The sequence below is a fragment of the Cavia porcellus genome, unplaced genomic scaffold, assembly GCF_034190915.1.
Source record: "Cavia porcellus strain 051 isolate PalLab524CR breed Dunkin Hartley unplaced genomic scaffold, mCavPor4.1 scaffold_13, whole genome shotgun sequence".
NCBI classification, from domain to species: Eukaryota; Metazoa; Chordata; class Mammalia; order Rodentia; family Caviidae; genus Cavia; species Cavia porcellus.
Genome location: NW_026947496.1, coordinates 59,278,815 through 59,300,716, shown reverse-complemented (window position 1 = coordinate 59,300,716; position 21,902 = coordinate 59,278,815). Strand labels below are relative to the sequence as shown.

General features: G+C 33.1%; 1 protein-coding gene across 1 annotated transcript in view; it reads right to left on the bottom strand.

Moving 5' to 3' along the window:
- Cntn6 (contactin 6) overlaps positions 1-21,902 on the bottom strand; it is a 312,209-nt gene that overhangs the window by 32,529 nt on the left and 257,778 nt on the right. Inside the window, exon 12 of the mRNA XM_063260270.1 lies at positions 15,109-15,236. Coding sequence (XP_063116340.1) covers positions 15,109-15,236 — 128 coding nt within the window. The remainder of the gene's footprint in view (positions 1-15,108; positions 15,237-21,902) is intronic.

Below are 21,902 nucleotides of genomic sequence, written 5' to 3'. Positions count from 1 at the left end.
GTGAACAGGCATTTGGGTGACTTTTCAACTGCTGTTCTTTCTCTGAATTGTGGTCCTACCTATCCTGGTCCTACCTTTTTAAACCCCATCCTGGCCCTTTGAAGGTAGTTTTGTATCAGCCATGAGATCCCTGATTACTGTTCTGCAGTTCAGCTCTACAATCAAGCACACCATAATTCAAAAGAAGGCATTAAGTGAATGATGTTCACGTTGCACAGATATACAAAGTGCCTGATGTTACTTTGAGGAGAGAAAAAGAGCATCAGTCCATTGATTCATCCTTTACATACACTTCAGATTCTTAGGAAAATCAACTGCCTGCGAGAATTCTTCAAATTACTCAGACACAGAGTAGAGGAGATGCATATGTGTAAACGTCTAATCCTTTTCTAGGTGTAGATTTACTACACAGAGTAGGTGAAGTGATTGGTGGCTCATGAAGACCAAAATGCTTCTTAGAATTAGCAGGTGAGTGAGACTATTAGGGCCTAAGTGATAACAGACACAAAAGGAGGAACGCTGACTATTCCAGAAGGCATCATTCCTGGAATATTCAGATTCATTAAGCTTCTTTGTCTTGCAACAAAACAAAGGGATGCTCATTTGCATTTCATCTCCTTTTATTCTTCATGCATGTTTCTCAGACACTTGTAGAAAGTTCAGTATAGTAGCTTTAAAACCTCAATATGCATAAGATTTTCTTGGAGAAATTAGTTCAAAATGTCCATTCCTTACTTCCCACCAGAAATACTGATTGAACAGATCTGTAGGGAGGACCCAGTATATATGCGCTTTCAAATAGCTTCTACTGTTGATTTGTTGTATTTAGTCCAAGGTGCACACTTTGAAAATGTTGCCTTAGGTTTCATATGTGAACCTGAAATTTCCACTTAAGGAAATTCACACTATATTAAATATATTGTTAAAAGGTCTTTAATGCTCTGGGTCCAAGAAAAGGTTCATAGCTATTGAAATATTATTATTTAGTCAAGCTTCAAAAATAAAGATGGAGTTTCAAGGATAATTGTAATTGATTCTGTACATTATGTTTAAAGTTTTATGAAACATTTTTATCACATAGAAAATGCTAAAAATTCTTGGATTGAATATTTTATTTTCATTCAAGCTTTCCTAAATTGGCAGAGTAAGGAGTACTTTACATATTCAACATATACTTATATACATATATACATAAATGTTAAAAACTTACAGAAATGTGACCTCTAAATTTTTTAGAAATTTGTAAAAATCATTTTAAGATAGTGAAACTGATTTTGTTGTTATGTTTAGAAGACTCCACAATCTTTTAAAAGTACATTCTGAAACATCTATGAGTAAAATTGTGCAGTAGAGAGGACCTGCCTCCTGATCATTTGGAAATAGTTAAAGGAGTGGATGAAAGAAGGTTGGATTTGTGTTCCTTATTAGCAGCGCTATGTGATGTGTGCATAAGAACTCTTTGTATTGTTTTCTTAATTCTGTGAGGAGTATTAATCTTCAATAATAGTAAAAAACAGTAAGAAAATATAAGAGGATTTAAGTATTTACAGAAGTGGAAGCAACATTTTCTACTGAGCTTCCTAAGTACTGAAAAGATTTTGATGATTACTCTAATATAATGGCACAATTCATAAAAAGATCATATATTTTCAGAATTTTAATATTTATCATTTTCAATATATGCAAATTAAATAAGTCATATCAAAGAGCTTTATCTAGGCATCTTATTGTTAAGAAGTACATGGAAAATTTTAATGGTCTATATGACATTTTAGATGGATAGCCTTATTCAAATTCAGATTGTTATAAACACCAATAAAGTTTCTAGAACACATCTTTAGTTACAAGCATTCCAGCAACACAAAAACTAATTATATAAAAACTTATGTCAGAATCATTTTATAGGATTTCTTTCAACACAAATGGGTTCTGTATTATCAATGGCCAAGTGCATTATTACATATCATAATTTTAAGTACATTTCTAGATATCAAGGAGTGGCAAAAATGTATAATTGGTCTCAAATGACGATTCAGAAAATATTTTCTTGGTTACCCTTTCTTCATTTTGTAGTTTAAACTTGGTTGAAATCTTTATCTGTGCATTATAATGATTCAGTGTCAGCTTTCAAAATAAATAGAAAAGTGTTTCTGAAGTTATGAGATTCTCTCAAACAATGGACAGATGTATAAAAAATCATACTATTTTTATTTATAAATATGGTGTTCTCCCTTCAATTATCTATGTAATATTATAGAAAATGTTGCTAAAATACCAAAATAAACTAGCATATAAATAGCATTTCATCCTAGTAATAAAATTATCTGATATTTTCTCTCACTAGTGAACTTGAAAAGACTAAAAATACTTTAGAAATTTGGCCCTTTTGTTAATTCTTGGGAGCCTCAAATTATACAAATATAAGGTTGTAATGTATTAACCCTTTCCATTGTTCTTTAACTCTTTTATCTATGTGCACAAAATTAGGATTATATTCTTTCTATCTGTAAAAATTTCATTAAAATGTACTTTAGTACAGATCTGAAAGGTGGTAAATATTTTCCCAAAGAAGACATATAAATGGCCAACAGGGCTATGTAACATTGGTCAATATCACTAAACTTCAAGGAAATGCAAAGAAAAACTTTATATATGGTTGGATGGCTGTTATTTAAAAGGCAAGGGATAAGTGTTGTAAGGCTGTGTAGAAAAGGGAATCCTTATACACTGTTGATGTGGGCCAACAATAAATGATTAAAGAACAAGAAGTTTAGGTTAGTGAACATGCAGCGTATTACCATCGTGTTTTCCCTCTCCCCGCCAAAATACTGGCTAGCCTTAAGAAAAAATGCTCCTTGCCCAAAGTGCTCCTCCTCCTCTTCTTCTTTTCTTCCTCTTTTCTTCTTCTCCCTCTCCCTCTCCTTCTCCTGATTCTCTCTTATATTCTAAATAAAAACCAGAGAGTTCTTAGCTTCAACTGCTCCTGGATGCCCTAGGTTGAGGAAGATCTTTTGTGCCTCTCAGTGATTAAGACTCATTTCCAAGCAATCTTTCATTTTCTGTGCTGCCATGGCCACACACAGTGATAAATGATGTACTATCTATGGCCAGAAAAAGTGAAGTAAGGAGACCAGGCAGCCATAGAATAGCCTGGGACAACTCTGGAAGATCACAGCTTAGGTCTCATCTCCAAATAACCTTTCATTTTCTATACCGCCATGGTCACACATTGGGACACGTTGGTGGTAATGTTAATTGGTACAACAAATATGACAAATAATATGGAAGTTTCTAAAAATAAAAACACTACTTGCATATGATCCTGTAATCCTTATAATAGATATATGCTTGCATTAGTAAACTTTTCATTGATGTGGCAAAATAACTGAGAAAAAAAAACTGAGGGCTAGGAAAATTAACTTTGGTTTCATGGTTTGAGATGTTTCAGTCTATGGTTGACTGGATTTATTTTTTTCTGGTCTAATTAGTGAGACAGTAAGACAGTATAATATAACATAAGACCAGGGTGCAAAAAAGTTACTCACTCATGAATGCACTAATCCATTGATTGGGATAGCCTGTTATTGATCCAGGTACCTTCCTATGCTCATTTAGGAACAATTCTGCATGAGAGACCAAGTATCCAATATATGCCATGTTGGAGGATACTTCATATTTAAATTGCAACATTCTACCCTGGCTCTTAAAGTCTCATGCCAGTCTCATTATGCAAAATATTTAGTCCCTTTTGGGAGTTTCTGAAGTCTCAAAAGCTTCAGAATTGTTTAAAAATTCAAGTCTAAAGTTTCCTCTGACACTAAGGCAACCCATAGTTGTGAGTTGATGTAGAATTTTTTAAAAATGCAACTTTTGTACTTCCAACTAATAATGCTACAGAGTTAACATTCCTCTGGGACAAAGGAGCTATAGAAAGATCTGGGATCAGTGTGACAAATATCAATCATGTAGCCTTTGTGTGGCACCTGGAGAACCTGGTGGTAGGATGTGAACCCCACCATTCTTGAGAATCTCCAAATATAAAGGTTTGGTTGCAGCTCATGTGGTCTTGGTTGGCCTAGCCTTGCTCACTGCCTATGGGTTTCCTTGATGAATGTTCCACATTTCCAGTATCTCTAACTTTCTTGAGACTCTACTGAATCTTTTGTTTTACTCAAAATTTCACACATCATCCTCTCAGGGCTGCCTGTTACACATTGCATGACCTCATAGTTCTTCCTTTAAAGATTGGTGGCAACCTGCATGACACTACAGTCTTGCATTCTGAATGCTTTCTGAACCCCAGCATTATGTGAATGATGTTAAGGTCTGGCAGCAGTGCAGAAAAACCCAGGCCAACTTGGACCATGATGAAGCAACCTCTGATTTCCTAGATGATTGAAATGAATCCTGAAAGAACAACCTCCTAAAGCCCTGGTAAGGATGGAACCCCAGGACTCTTGGCTAATTCTTGGCAAAGGAAATGAATTCACTTTCTAGACGTGTTATCTACACTAGTGTTAGATAGAAAGCATATAGGCAGTAAGACACGGTTAGGTCCTCAAAGGAGCCAGAGCAGAAGACCAGACACCATGCAACTGTGGGGAAGACAGATGGTCTCCTGCTGTGGGACAGGCCTCAAGAAAAAGATCAAACAAATGCACCCCATTCTAAGGGCTGATATTCTAGGTAGGTCTCTATCACCCTGAGAAAGCCGGGAGTCAACTTCCCAATCCTCTACTGAAAGAATCACTGCTCTGTAAGCATTCCTACTTGCTACGTGACTTGCTTCATTTGTCCTAAGCTTAATCAATTTTACTGTAGCTATTAATCTTATTGATTAACCACAGTTCTGTCTCATTTTACATGCACCTTGTGAGGTCCCATGTTTTCTCCTTGCACCCTTTCATGATGTAGTTTTACTCTATAAAAGTCCCTAGAAAAGACAAAATCTCTGTCAACCCACACTGGACCCCTCCTGTCTCTCTCTCAGACAAAAGCTTTCTTTCTTTCAATAAATATATTCTTTTCTTAACCTCCATTGATCTTAAAACTCATTCTTCAATTTTAGAGAACACAAACTCGTACTGGACATATAGCAGGCTGGGAGTTTCTTTCTCCTATACCACTGGCATGTTCAGTGCAGTTTTATTTGCAGCAGGTAAGAAAAGAAATAATCTGAAGGTTTATATTCTACAAGTAGATAAAGAAAATGTGCATTGTATTTACAATGGAATATTATTCACCTTGTGAAAGGGAGATACTGCCATTTACTACAGCATAAAAACATCTGTATACTATTACATGACATAGGCTGGATAGGGGAAAAAAACAATTTCATGAACTGAGTTGTGAAATTTTGCAAAGTCAAGTATATAAACAGATAGTAGAATGGTAGTTACCAGGAACAGGAAATTGGAAAATAGGGACGTGTTGGTCACCAGATTATCTAAAGAGCTACAATCAGCATAAAGACTATAGTTAATAATGCAGGATTATATACTAGATATCTCTAAGAGTCAACTTTAGGTATTTTTACTACAAATACACAGAAGAGTTAAATTTGAGAAGAGATGGGCTTATCAATTTCTTTGACTATAGTAATCACTTTACCATGTGAGTTTATATTTATACACATATCTTTACTATACATCTTTAAATATAATTTTATTTTTTAAAAAAATAAAGGTGATTCAAGTTTTGCTTGAAATAAAATTTATTGTATGATAACTTGGCAGGACTATTCTATGAGAAGAGAGGAGCTATTGCTGGGATTAAATCCCTGAATGTGAGAGGGAATAAAATATACCACAGAAGTGAACAATTTCAGTCCATGGTCCATTATTACCCATACTGTGCTTCCTTGACCATCAAAAAACATTTTATTTAATTAAGAACCAAACACTGGACTTTCTAATTATTGGTAGAGGAAAACAGTATGACAATAAAAGGCAATACCATGATGAATATAATATAGCATACTGTTCACTTTCAATTCTGTACAAAATTCTACTAAAAAAAAAAAAAAAGAACTTTCTGAGACAAAATTTCTCCAAACAGCAATCATAAGAAAGAGACAATCTGAGAGTCTGAGTTAAACTGAATGATTTTTAACAGACTTAACACAAATCTCAGTCCTATGCTGGGGATCTGAAAGGTCAAGAAAACATATTCCTGCATGAGTCTCTCTTTCGGGGATTAGGAATGGAAAGCTTTAATTTCACTGTAAAGTTCTCCCATTTTTATTATGATAAGAAAAAATATCTTTCTGTGAGACTATACTGTGGTTTGCGTAGTGTTCCTCACAGGGGCATGGGTTAATGGTTTGGTTCCATTGGTGGTAAGCATTTTGGAAGGTGGTGAAACTTTTGGAAGGTGAGGTCTACAAGCAAATCTGTAGTTCACTAGAGAATGACCTTGAAGAGGGTAGTAGCGCTCAGTCTCTTCCTCTGTTTGCTACATGGGCAGGAGGTGAGTACTTTCCTTTAGCACATAATCCTATCATTTCTGTCTAGAATCCCACCACAAGGCAGAAATAGTATTTATGTACTTAAACATGGACTGTTACTTCTCAACTAATGAGCAAAAGTAAACATTTTCTCTTTTCAAGTTTATTATCTCACGGTCTTTTTAATACATATTTGACAGGAAGATGACTAACGTAAGACCGTGAAACAGCATCTAAATTGCTGATAACAAAACACAAGTGAGGGTGGAGGAGTCACTGAGAATAGAGAACTGAAAAGACTTACACAAAACCTTTGAGACCTCCTTTTCATAATCTCAGTTCATTCGAATGCTGAAAACTCTATCTTTGTTCTCTAGGCAGGAAACTGAGGGACAGTTTTCTTAGGAACTTAATGGGCCCAAGTAATAACATCTAAACACTGGATCTGTAGTGGTTTCCCAGAGAAACAGCTCATCTAGGACATCTTCATATGAACTGCAATAGAGAACTAGCCCCCAAACTTGAAAAGAACTTTCATAACATTTTTAGCATTTTAATGTTCCCTTTTTAACTATAAGCAGATAACTGAATTCACAAGGTATCTTTTTTGTATTTCTTAATAAAGAATAGAAATCAAAACAAAGAAAGCAGTGTGGTGAAATAAACCATTCAGGGAAAATGAATGAGAAAAAAAATTGAGAAGTAACACTTTCAGAGAGAAAAAAAAAAAAAAAACAGCAAGGCATTACAAAGGAATAATCATCAAAAGGTTAATTAGAAAGTTTTTTTACAGCATAGCAAACAAACAAAACACTCTGGAACAAAAAGCTAAGGAAATCTCTCAGAAGGTACAGCATAAAATCTATGATATGGAGGAGAAGGGAGAAAAAAGCCACACACATTTACACACGCACATACATGCAAGTAATTATAAACACATATATGGACAGATATGAACAGAACGCCAGTACAGTAAACATAACATTTTATAAATAGGACTGTAAAGGATGGTACAATGGCGCACACCTGTAATCCAAATTGAATCTGATCAAGAGGGAACCAGAGTTTCACAGCAGCCTGGGAAACCTAGAGAGATCCCCTTGCTAAATGAACACAAGCACAAATGACATAAATAATAGGAATTTCAGAAAATGAATGAAATAAAATACTGAATTATTCAGTAAAATCATCTAGGACAAGAATGTATGGGTTGCTAGGGTGACAGCCCACCAAATGCCTCATATAATGGTACAAGGCAGATTTAAATCACTGTATATCACCCCAAAACTGTGGAGTATTGTGGGGAAACAGGCTTCTGGAGAACAAAAGAGAAAAGATGTCCCAAACAACAGATCACAAATCAAAATGGCTTCAGCTTTTGGAGAAAAAGCATTTCCTAATTTGCAAAGACTAATGATTTTTAATCTAAAATTCTATTTTCACCTAAACTATCAATCAAACGTAAGCAGAACATACTTTTTCAAACACGAAGCTTTCAAAATAGTACCTCTCTTTTGAATTATATAAAAACCTACCATGAGAGTTAATATACCAGAATTAAAGATGCATGTTAGAAAAGGAAAAAGCATGAATTTAAGCAACAGAGTTCTGACTATAACGTAGAACTGGGCTGATACAATTGAGACAGGCTTGGAAAAGAAATGATTTTCAAATCCCTAGAAAACTAAGCAAACAAAACAAGGGAAAACAAATAGAGGAAGACCAAAGCTAATATTCTGAAATGAAATGTGGACAGAGAAAAAAATAAACAAATCAGTGTGATGGAGTCTTATTTCTCTATCTCTAGCAAAATAGAAATGGAAGTTTTTAATCTTTAACATATTTTCCTCTTCATACATATAATACAGATGACTAGATTGTTTGATATAATTTGAGCCAAGTGTAAGGTTAAATGATCAGACATAGTTTAAAATAATTTAAAATCTATGTGTAAAATTTACTATTTATCACAAGTGAAATATTATTTAAATTTGACACACAAAATAACCATGGCCAATATATTTCAGTTTACTTGTAGACAGCATTCATCTACTTTAATACTAAGAACATTTACAGTAAATATTAAAAGACTACCAACAAAACAAGAGTAAAATAAACAAATATAAAACCAGTATAGAGTAAGAAATCACTCATATTTTGAGAGGTCAAAATTTAATACAAATATACTATGTAAATAAGGTTACTCTAAATATTTGATTGCAAAATAATAACATAAAATATAAACAGATTCTCTATATTCATAAGTAATCACAGCATGGTTTGGCATCTGTTCAACAAAAGCCTGTCCTACAGCTCTTGCTTATTGAATTAGATATGCTAGTTACTTCAATTAAAAATTGTTAATATTTAATAGATAATGACTACTATTTATGGCATCATTTTCATATTTCTTAGGAAAAGATAACATTTACTTAGACTGTTCCCCAACTGTAAATTTGTACCAGACTATGGTAAATTAGGGGAATGAATCCTTATGTAGTTTTATAGAGACGGAACTTGGAATTTATTTTCTACATGACTCTGAGAACTAGTAAAAATAGAGTATTTTCTCCTGAACCTTTTATATTAGCGTGAGGAAAGGCAAAATAAAGCCAGAATAGAAGAATCAGTTTAATTCAGTTTACCACAGTATTTTTTTCTCCTTGGCCAGTCCTCTTCCAAACTCATCCCTTTTGCCACAAAAACATTTACTTTCTGCTTATGAGAGTTTTTGTGAACGAACCATAACCTGAAAACACAGATAGCATCTGAGTGTTTTTTACATTTTAATGACATATATTATTGCTTAAGAAACCAGAATAGAAACACAGAAAGATTTAGAGATAGAATGCCTAAGAAGCAGAGGAGCCTGACTATGTCTTTAGGGTGAGAATGAAGTCAAGGAAAAAATAACCAAACTTTTCAACTTCCAGAAAAATGTTCAAAACAGAAACAAGTACAAGTGCATATAGATTTGAAAGGGAAACAAAAATAACAAGATTTAATCATTTAAAATAATTTTATTTTTACAGAGCTAGCACTGGTCAGTTTTGGCTGACATCATAAAAATGAGAGATGAATGTATAGAGATTTATTTATGTGAGGCACAAAAAATAAGAGTTGTAAGTCTGCATCTGTGTGAGTTCTATGGTGGAAGAAAATCACTTAGATGACGGTTAATCAAAAACACGAGGAAAAGTTATAGTTATAGCTTGATGATTGTATTTTGCATTGTGTTTGGTTACAAATGTAGGTGTTGCTCAAAGGCTCAGTAAATGTGTACTTAAAAATTTATATTAGAAATGCATGGTTTTTCCTCAAATGTATAAAAAATATTGAACTCTAAAGACTGCAAACTCAAGTGTGTAGGAGGAAGTACAGTACTAATGCCTGTAAGTTCATGCATTCTTATTTCTTTTAGGCTTTGAAACAATGTCACATCAAGTCATCCTATGTATTTTTTGGTTCAAAAAAGTATTGTAAAATATAAAAGCAGAAAAAAAGTCCTTTTACTTACTAATTTAGGACCACAGGCAAATAGTTTCAGTTATCTATGGCTTCAGTCTTCTCTGGCATAAAATGGAGATCATATCTGCTTCAAATCAGTTTTCTTAAGATTCAAGGAGATAAACTTATATTGTCACACACTGTGTATTTTTAGAAGTAGTAATTAATAATGATAATAGAGAACAGAACACCAGTGATAGCAAAAACAAATTCTTCCTGATCTATCTTTCAGAGGCCAGTTTCAAAGGCTGCACGCTTACACACTTTAAGACATTATATGTAGTTTATGTGTCTAGTCTCCTTCCGTTGGCACCAAACACTCACTACACATACTCCATTTTTAATAAAAAATAAAATTTTAAGTTATAGGCTTCATTCATGTGGTAAAAAAATATTGAATAATAAAAATGTCCACATTTAAAATGCACTAGCACCTGTCTTGTACTACACAGTACATTATGTATCATATATGTCTATATGAAAAATTAAAAACAGCTTCTTAACATATTTATAAATTTAAACTTAACAGTATGTCTTCTACTGCTGAAAGGACTAAATTGTATGAAGATCAAAATAACATTAATATTAGTGTGACATCTATAGTTGATACATTTCTGTTTGGTTGTTTTCACATTTTCAGTGAAGAAATTTGTTATCCAAATTTCAAAAATTCATTCAGAATATTTTTCAAAAATAAAGGGGAAAAGAAAAAAATAATTCTGAGTGGAATAATAACTCTATATAGACACACATTAAAAATAGTCCTCACCATTAGTAATTTTAAAGCCAAGTCTTTTTATTTAAATGATGTAAACTATACTCTGCAGGTAACTGATGTGTGAAAGTGAATATTTTCAAGGAGGTATTAGCCCCTTTACGAGACTTTTTCCGTGTTTCCACCTGTGTAAAAGGGTGAATGCATTCTAACATGCCTTGTCATTTTTCTGAAATTGTACTTTTGGTTTACTCAATCAAGCTGAGCTTCTTGCTAAAGCTCCACCAGACACCTCAAAGCCTTTAAACTTCTTTTTAAAGCCACAAAGCCTCCAATTATTGGTCTGTCTGGGGTGTTTCTCTTGGTAAATGTAGACCAATATCAAGGAGTTCTCTCATTCTACTGGAGAAAATGAATAGACCACTCTGAATGCTGGTATAATAAAGACTTCTATCACAAAAAATAAACAAGTAAATGAGCGGCAATAAACTTAATTTGCACATTAGATATGCTTTTCCAAGTTCCGACATTTCAGTTGAAAATAATGCTGAAGCAATGAGGCCTATAATTGAACATCCAAAACTTCTCCAGTGGGGAAACAAAAACAAATGTTGCCTGCAAACAAGATCATTTTTATAGCCTGCTGTTCCTCTGGTTTTTAATAATTTTCCAAATGCCAGATCAAATAATTTCCCTTTTTATGTGATTTTCATATACCTCTTCATGTACATATACAATGTAATTTTAATCGAAGTCCTCCAAAATGAAAACCCTCTAATTCTTTTTCCTTTCAGTTTTTTGTGCCTGTGGAACATGTCTTCAAATTACACTGGGCTACTTGTGATGAGTATCTGGCAAGGCTGCTGTCTACTAATTGCACTTGCAGTGTCTGAATGGAAAATTGCCTTATCCTGCTGCATTAGTGATGTAGACATGCAGTGCAGATAACTTCAAAATCCTCTTAGCACAGATAAGCCATATCAGCTAAAAACTAAGCCGGTAAATATCTCACTCTTGTAACTGTTATCTTTTTACACATTATCTAACAACAATATTTCTTGAATGACTGATGTTGATAAGTAAATTCAAAAGAGATGACGGCTTTATCAGCTTTCTTGAAATTCGACATTTGCTCCCTATCACTCTATTACTGTTTTGGTCACTATAGGTTGACTTTGTTTTGAAAAGCAAAAATTAGTTTCCATAATGACAATCATGTGAACATTATGCCAGAAAAAAAGACAATCATGCTGAACACTTGAAAATGTTAGATGGCAGATACCAGGCAATCTGAAAAACAAAGAATTGTCTGAATCAATACACACTACGTAATTCTTTCCTGGATAAAGGCCCCAGATTTGAGGTTATAAAATAATATTTCCTTGACAGCAATATTTTTAGCATTTCAGCATGAAAGAGAATTAGATAGTGTAATTAAGAGTTTGTACAAAACAGACACAAAACTTAATATAAATAATAAAGCAGTTTCTATAAATCTTTTTATTCTTATTGTACATAACAACAGTTATCCTATTTATGTATGTATAACTAAGTACATTCCTGTTTATATTGTGTACGGTGGCTCTTGACATTGGCATTGAAGCAAAAGTCTCCAAAATCTTTAAATAAGATTGTGTATTTTGTGAGGGTAAAATATAACCATTATAAATTTCCTTTCTCTGTTTAAATATGAATGAGTGAAAATAGCTTTATATCATGCACATTGACATTACTTATACTAACAAGTACCCTTTGGCACATGTAAATTATTCTCTGATGTGGCATAAATAACAGAACAAGGAGTTCTGCTTTGGAAGTCTTTAGAATGTTCATGTAGTTTCAGATTTACCTCCCTACCAGTGTAAGAAGTTTGGTATCTATTAGAAGTGTATAATATGAAAACTTAGAATTGAGAAAGTAGAGGCACTTAAAAAAATGATTTTTCTTACATAATTTATTTTTATTTTTTGCCAAACTATTTCAAGAAGCTTAAATGCTGAACATTTGAAAATGTTAGATGGCAGAGCAAAGAAGGCAGGATGGAAATTATGCTGGTAAGTTAAGGAGTGTAATTATTCATGTATTTAATCAGTACTTATTGGTTGCATATAGTTTTTGACAGTATTCCAGGAGCTGTGGTTCACTATTGATTAAAGCAGACCAAAATTCCTGTACTGCTTATGGATCAATTCTGGTAGGGAAGGGAAGATAGCAAATAATAATAAACATAATGCAAAGGTAAATTATATAATTTAGTTGAAAATAAAAATCACTACAGCAGAAGGAGAATATATGAAGATGCTCAACAATCCAGATTGAGGTATCTTGTTTCAATTTTGTCAGGGAATGCTAAAATGAAATCTTGTGGGTTATCATATGAAATATCCTAAAATGCTAACCAATTAATTTCCACTTCATGCAAAAGTAAGTTGTCTCAAGAAAATGTGGCAAATTACCATGTCTGAAATGTATAGTTTAACTGAAAAGCATAGTTTAACTGCTTCTAGTTTTCTGGTAATATTTACTAAGTCTTCTGCATTTTATCCACTAATTATTAGTAGACACTGAGTAATATGATGTCAAAGAATTATGAAGCATTTGAGGAAGGAACACTTAATTCAGTTCAGTCTATTCAACAACTTTTTAGAGTTTTATTTTTGGTTCTCAGAGTGAAGAGATGCTCAGTACAATATTTTAGCAACAAAACAGTTGTATGGCATTCTGATAATACGGGAATAAGTAACCACGATTCTATACAAATTATCTTTTAAAGAATATATTTCTACCAATGATTTCTGTTGTCTTTCCTATTTCATATTTTAATGCTCCTGGAATTTTCCATGCTTGAAATACTTAATTACCATGACTTCTGATCCTCTACCATATCTTAAGTTGTTGCTGTATGTAAATGTGTACTACCTGCATCCCAATTTTAAGTACTGTAATAAATTTTCTTCCATTCTATTTTAGACATGTTGTTTCTTCAAATGTAAAAGATTCACACTCGTGTAAATGAGTATTGCAAGAATTACTTGAGAAGTATCCTGTTATTGAATATAACCATACAATACATTATGAAATTCTAAGCCTGCTTCTGTCCTAAAAAATGATGACAATACAATCTTAAGAAGAGAATTTTTTTTTCAAAATGTGTCATACTGCTTGAATTTTGACACATCAAATTTTATTAGTCAAAATTCCCCAGAGCATTTCAGAGAATTTTCAAAATAATGTAATATGCTTGAGACATGTTTGGCAGAAGTATCTTCCAGGGATAAAGATGGCTATTTATTTTCCATGAAACAGTTTAAATAATAGTTGAAGCCTAGAAGCTAACTACTTTTTATTGAATATATTTATTTTTAATAGAAAAGATAAGGAAGCATCAATGCTAAATTTAGTCATTTGGGTCTAATTAGCCACTCAACCAACTTTATTAAGACAGGTACTTTTATCATCTGGGAGGCAAAAAAATGATAGAAGTGACATGACTTTCAGTAATCATACTAGTTTTATGAGCAGAGATTCAATAAAGTAAAGTAACAAAAATGGAGCACAGACAATTCCAATGCTAATTATGTCCCTTGGTGATAAATGTAGGTACAATTGGATTGATGCTAACTTAAAAGTCTTAAAAATAGAATAGGCAGTTTTACCATTCCAAATTACACGAGTTTGTTTACTCTGAAGGGAATACAATAATAACTCCTATAGACACTGTAATTTCAATGCTTTGCCTTTAGAAAATAAATGATTGATAAGAGTCACTGCAAGAGACTGTGTTTCCATCCCTATGTACTTGGATATAAACAAATAAAGAACTGGTTATGCAGTTGATACCCATGCTCATAATATATCTTTTCTAAAATCTAATATATATGTAATATATATTATATATAATATAAACAATATGGTTTATACAACAAAAGTGTTTTGCAAAATTTTGCTTCTGTTTGCAAATTCCACATTGGATGACAAACCCAATCACAGCCATCTTCCTTACACAAACAAAAATGCAGCTATCTTTCCCAAAACTGTGAACAATAAAGTTCGGAAGATGAGGCACTGTATATATACACATTGCATACAAAATGACAACTTCTCAAAGACATTCAACCAAAAGTATATTATTCAGTAACTTTATCAAAGTGTCCATGGCGCCATCTACTAATACATCTACAAGCATCCTTATATCTCAAGTGTAGGTTTTATCTCTGCCAAATTATATGCCAAAAGCATTTTCAGTTGTCAGAGCATTAATATCTACCATGGAATCCTAGTGGTGCCCTGTTAACAAATATGGCAATGGTAATGGAACTTTTAAATAACTTATAAAACCAAATATTTTACACATACTCTCTGACATAAGTTTTATACTATTAACAGGTATCATGATACTAATTTTTCATCACATGAACCACAAATGTAGAAAATAAACTACCTTTTACAATGAGACTGCCAGTATTCTTTGCATTGCCAAATTGATTTGTGGCTACACATGTATACGGGCCAGCATCTGATCTGGTCACATTATGTATCTTGAGGCTTCCATCCTCTGAGAGAAACACTCTAAGAAAAAAATACAATTAATGCAAGTTATTTAATATTAACAAATCATAGCTGATTATTTTCACCTTAAAACATTACTAGACCATGGATATATATATATATATATATATATATATATATATATTAATTTATTATAATTATTCTACTATAACTTGACTTACCATTATTTAGTTTTGGTTGTACTTGATACTATAATATCTGCTTGATAAATGCATAAGAAGGTAATTATTTCCTGTGTATTTTGAAAAGTCAAATTGTTGAAAACTAAACTTGGCTTTGATAACATACATGTTAATTTTCACATTGTTTAGTCTGTGGCTTTGTAAGCCTTGTCTTATTTAGCACTTTCAGTGACTAAACAGCAGAATTCTGAATTAGGATGAAAGTTTGCAGTCGTAGAGGGTCAAAGAAACCATGCAATATGGTTATATGGCCAAAGGGCTACACTTATTAGATATCCCATCCCAAAGAACCAAAGAGAAGTGGAAAGATAAAGGATTCACAGACAAGATAAAATTAATTCTTTTATGCTTATTGTTTTCTGTTTTTGGCTTTTTATTTTATTTTGTACTGGGATTGAACTCTTGACCTTGTGCTTGCCAAGTAAGTGTTTACACCATTGAACTAAATTCCCAGCCCTAAGATTACTCTTTTTATTAGTATATTGCAATTTATATTAGTACACTTATGAGGAATTTATATATATATATATATATATATATATATATATATATATTATACATATAGATTACATGTTGATATTATTTTTATATTACCTTCTTCTTTTGTCTTTCCTGTCTCCCCTACCCCTGAAATCCCCTTCATCTTCTTTCAAAGAACCAAATGTTTGGTTCATTGATCGATCCTTTGAAATTTTTGTCTCAGTTTTGTTAATTTCTGTTGTTATTTATGTGGTTTCTTTCTTTATATTAGTTTCAGATTTGGATTGGTCCTGTTTTTCTAGGACCTTGAGATGTATCATTAAATTATTTATTTAAGATCATTCTATTATTTGTATGTATGCTTATATAGGCATCACCTTTCCTCTTAGACCTACTTTCATTTTGTCCCATAGGTTTTGACATCATCATGCTCTTTTTAACTCTACATTGGATAGACACTGTTTTAACTACAGGTTGACATCACAAGTGATGGAACACAATGACACTGTGAGAATAAACAGTATCATTTATGTGGCATTTCTCCTGGAAATGTAAAAGTGATGATGAAACATCAGATAGATCTTAGTTGAAGAACACTATATAAAGTAACCTGTACCCTTTAAACATGCTAAGACATGAACAAATGGAGCAAACAAAACACAAGCAGTAAGATGAAAATAGTTTAGTATTCAGTAAATTACAAACAATAATTTGTTCCCACATTTGGGAAGCTGAGACAAGAGAAAAATAAGCATCTCATAGTAATCAGTTACTCTGAAATTTTCCTTCTTGTTTTTAGAAATGCATAGTTCACAAAGTTGTGATATCTATCTAAGAAGCTGTGATCTTTCATAGAATGTTTTTATATTTTCTTTAAAACTCCAAAGTGTTCTAAAGCAAACATCTACATAGTCTATGATCAAGGAAGGAAAACCCCAAGATTGATTTTTTGAACATAAACATCATTAAATGCATTGGCCTAAATTTAAGGAGGTTATGAGCTACTACGGGGAAGGAATTCTGCACATGTTCTCTAATAAGTTAATCATTAAATTCTTAATTCTTAAAATCCTTAAGGTGGAATTCTGAGTTTGGTATCTTATCTTTTGCATTTTACAAATCAGGAAACAGGTCTGGAGAGGAGCAATAAGTGAATGAAGGTACCCACTAGGCCGTATAGAAACAGGATCCTATATCTTTCTCTTTAGACCAGGAAGTACTATTTTATCAGATATTCTTGCACTTTAAATTTCCAGAACATAGTCAAAAGCTACTGTTATGAAGATGAGCATAAAATGCTTTGTGTGCGTGCGTACATGTGTGTGTGTTTGTGTGTGTATGATGTGCAAAGGTCTATGTGCATACACTGACTGTTAAGATTGTAGGCTCTTAATCCAGCCTTGAGAGAGTCCAGTAGCTCCTTGAAAAGGGATAAGACATTTATGTGTGCATGCACGTGTGGGGTTCTTCAAGGTTCTTCACCTCTTTGAATTTGTGAAGACAGGATTACTACTGTATCCCATTGTTAATTTTTTTGACATGTAATAATGATGACAGTGTAAACACTGTAGATTGGTTTTCTTTTCTTATGCAATTATGGTGTTAGCAGAATAGGCAAGAACATGGGTTTTGGAATCAAACTGAATCTTAACCCTCAACTTTATTATTTGTGTGATCAGAACCATGATAATTAGCAGGCCAAATCTTCAGATTTCTCATGTGTGGCATGGGTATACTAATATTACTTGTGTCCCAAGGACATAAAGATTAAAAGGTATCAGTGGTGTAAAATGCTTAACACTCTGTCTGACCTGTTGGTTGAAATTAATAGGTAATTTTAAATGAACTGACCTTTTAAATTCTTATTAAAATTAAAATAAAATAAAATAATATTACAAGCACCTCTATAGTTCCGTGAGGAATATCAGTAACACAAATGGGAAGAAATGTTTTTGTCATAGCTTGAACAAAGAAGTCTGAAATATGTATATCATAATTTTGTTATATAATTTTTGGTTGACACAATATTTAAACATATTTATAAAGCGATGATTTAATGTATGTATACATTGGGTAGTGACCAAATCAGGGCATATCTATCACTTTAAAAATTTTCTCATTCTTTTATGCTAGATACACTTAAATTCTCTTATATTTTGAGATATTAATATTTTAACATACAACTTAAAATATATTAATGTTTAGTGTATTTACCCTCTGCCAACAGAACACCAGAACTTAATTCTCCCATCTAAAGATTAATAATTCCCCTAACTGACTGACCTATCTCAATCCTTGATAACTCCTTTTTTATTGTCCCCATCTCTGGTAATAACTATTCTGTTTTCAGCCTCCATCAGTTCAATGTTTTAATACTTCAGTAATCAATGAGATTGCACTGGTTCTTTTTCAATGTTTGACTATTGTTACTTAAGAAGATGTAATATACATACGCTAGTAAGCCAATAAGAAGCATAAAATGCTGTCATATGTGACAGCAAGGACAGAACTATAGTGTCAGATTTTTTGAAAGGAATCTTAGGCCAGCAAGAAAGTTCCCAGTTCTATTTCATTGAATTTATGCAATGTCTTTTCTGTGTTTTTGGTGGATTGCCTTTCTAATCCAGTGTTCTAGGTGTTGTTTTCCATCCCGCCCCACCCCAAGACAGCGCTTATGTGCACCTCAGGTTGGCATTGGGCTCATTTTGTAGCCAAGGATGTTCTCAGACTTACAGCAGTACCCTTGCTTCAGCCTTCTGAATGTTGAAATTACAGGAGTGCACCAACACACCTTGCTTGGTATACTTTTTACTGAGGAATAATAGCATGGTTTTTGTGAAGGCAAAATTAACTAATTCTAGGCACTGGATTAGCCCAATCCTTTTTCTTTTCTGATATTAATACTTGGGCCTTTGTGTTTCTCTATAGTGAAACTACTATTTCCAAATCTCATATTGTTTGTTGCTAGTGTCCACTATCTTAAAATACTTAAATCTGGCTAAAGTCAGCACTGTGCTTCGTGGCTTTATATAACCTATGGTTATCTACATAATCTGTGGACTATCCTTGGTTTAGTGTCACCGATTTTTGGAATTTGATTATGGTATCTGTATGTTTCATTCTTGTTCCTCCATAATCATTTCACAGATCAAGACTAACACTCTTCCTCTCAAGACTTCATTCTCAAATGTTCATTTAATTATGCTATTTCAACTATTAACATAAGTGAATTGAAAAAAAAGCCCTCAAATTGTCAAAGCTTAGTATTTTATTTAGATTATTAAATTATAAATGTTTAAAAAGTTCTGTAAAAGTGTGATTTTCATATGACCATTCAATTGATTGAAAAATTAATCATGAGCATTTGGATTGTGCTTTATTGTTCCTCTAATTTCAAGGTAAAAATTCAGAACAACAGGCTGTGTCTGATAATTGCATGACACTGAATAGATCTGAGTGGCTTTAGAAAATACAGCTTGTATAAAATTAAGTCAACAACACATACAAACATTTCAAGATTAACCGTTATGTTAAAGTCAAGCTTTACAGAATGATTGAACTGCAACATTATCAGTCTTCTGTCAGGCAGGTAGGTAGCATAAAGAGAAAACACAAATAATAGATACCCCGTCTACTATGCACTTCATCTTTTGCCTGATGGACTATCAAGAATAAACACTTCAAGGCAGAATATTATATAAATTAACTTGTAGGACTCCTTCACCTGCCACATGTGTTACTCTAGGGAACCACATAAACACTAATTTGGAATGGTTTAACCCTTACTTCTCTGTGGTGCCTGTAATTGTAAATCCAAATATTGAGTTCAGTCATCCAAGTATTGTAATTCTCTTTCTAGTTTTCCTCACAATCCAAAAAGTTTGTAATCCCATTGAGATGCTATTGAAATCCTAGCGAGTTAATTCCAATCTACCACTATCAATCCAACCCACAGTGAGAGTAAAGATGCCAAGACATGTTCCATGTTAAGGGCAGCCAAAGGGTCCCAAGTCCAATCCTTGTGAGGACATGCAGACATGATCCTCGGCTTCTCCCAGCATTTATTATCTTGTGAAGCAAGCGGGGTGGCTCAGGGATGAGTGATAGTGAGGATGTCTGCGATTACTGAGTAACTTGAGTTGGCTGGCCAGGTGTAAGAATGGCATCTCTATAATTTGCAGAGATAAATATATGCAGAAGGATCAATTTACATAAATCAATTAAGGTAATACTGGTATTGTTTTGGAGGGCTATCCCTTCAGTTTTTGACATGTAAATTCTTGTGCCCTGGGGAGTCATAGCCTGTTATCTTAAGGCTCATACCCAGTTGACATTCCCAGAGCTGTTTGCTCTAACATCTCACCAGCTCAATCCTGTTGTGGAGAGCACCATGCCAGGAAATAGAACTGTCTGATGGCTATAGACTTTGTATAATAGCACCTCAGCTAGTCTTATTTGCAATGCTCAGAGCCAGTTGAAGAGAGAAGGAAATACCCTAACCAACCTTTCACATATCAGTATAAGGAAATGAGTCTCCAAGTAATTAAAGTCACAGCAATTGTTTTGGATTCAAAAGGAGTCACTGGAGTTCTCTCCCACACCTGTGATAGCATGTAATATAAACTCTGTTCATTATACAATGTAAAAATAAAGACTAACATTCACATGTGCTTTATAGCTACAATTAATTGACTATATCCAATCTTTAATATCCATATGTAGCTTCCAACATATGAAAAGAAAATGGGGAAGTCTCTGTCTTTTTGTTTGATATCAGCCATTGCCTGTCACAATATTTAAGAACATAGAAGATTGGCAATAGCTAAATTTCTTAAACTATGAAAAATCAGGACATTGGACAAATAATTTCTTATTGCTGAAACTGGAGCAAGGCTGCTATTTTTGTAGTGAGATTATTAACTGGAGTATTGCTTCCAGTTCTGTCTAAAGATAATACTGTAGACCGTGAGATTTTAATTGACTGTCTAATTTTACTGAAGTTTAGAAAATGTAAAGTAAATTGGATTGAAATGAGTTAGAGAAGAAGTAGAAAAGTATGTATAAATTTTTACTCTTCAAAATTGGGTTTTAAGTAAAATGTCCCACTGGAATCGATTTTATATCAAATATTGCTTTTGCATTTTAATAATCATTGTACCTGAGTATCATAGCTAAGGTATAATATCTATGCTAACCAAACTGTCAATTAATAAGCTCTCTTTTTAAAATTCCTTATTTAACAAGATACAAAAATGACTGACATGATTATCTACAAATAAGTAAATCAAGGCTTGCTTCTTTACATAAAAATAAAGGTTTCTCTTTCCAGTTCTTCCTGTCAATAACTTTAAATGACATGTGTGACAATTACATAGCAAGATTATCTGACACTTCTGGCTAGACCGAGGTTAAAGATTTAATCAATGAATTATGAAAACTTAATTTATCATCCCTTATAAGATAATCTGTAAAGAAAAAAAATGAGGAAAATTGAAAGAGATAAACTAAAATGCTGTCTCTAGAGCAGAGAGAAAAGAGCTAAAGGAAATAAATCTAATCTGTCTGTACTCATGGTACAGGTCAACTATAGCAAAACACGACATACTTGCAATCCTTAGTTAGATCTAAATAAAAAGAGATGTGCCAGAATCATAAGGAAAATTTATAGATGAATACTATATTCATTTCTTTATTTTTTTCTGACTTTGGAGAAGAATACATACACATACAAAAACTGATCAGATTCCAAAGGGGAAACAAATGTCCATAATTTGCAAATCTTTACTCCAGTGTAATTTTCCACACAAATTGCATGACAAAAGCCTAGAATCTCTTTCTCTTGCACCCAGAAGAGTCTTTGAGTCTGCTTGTTTAACCTATCTCTTTCTCCTAAAGTTATTACAGTTGCTTCAACACATCTAAGAATCTCTGGAGCTCTCTTTGTTCTATTGGCTATCATTGGTCCAGATTATGTAACCCTACAAGCAAAAGGCTACTCAGGCAG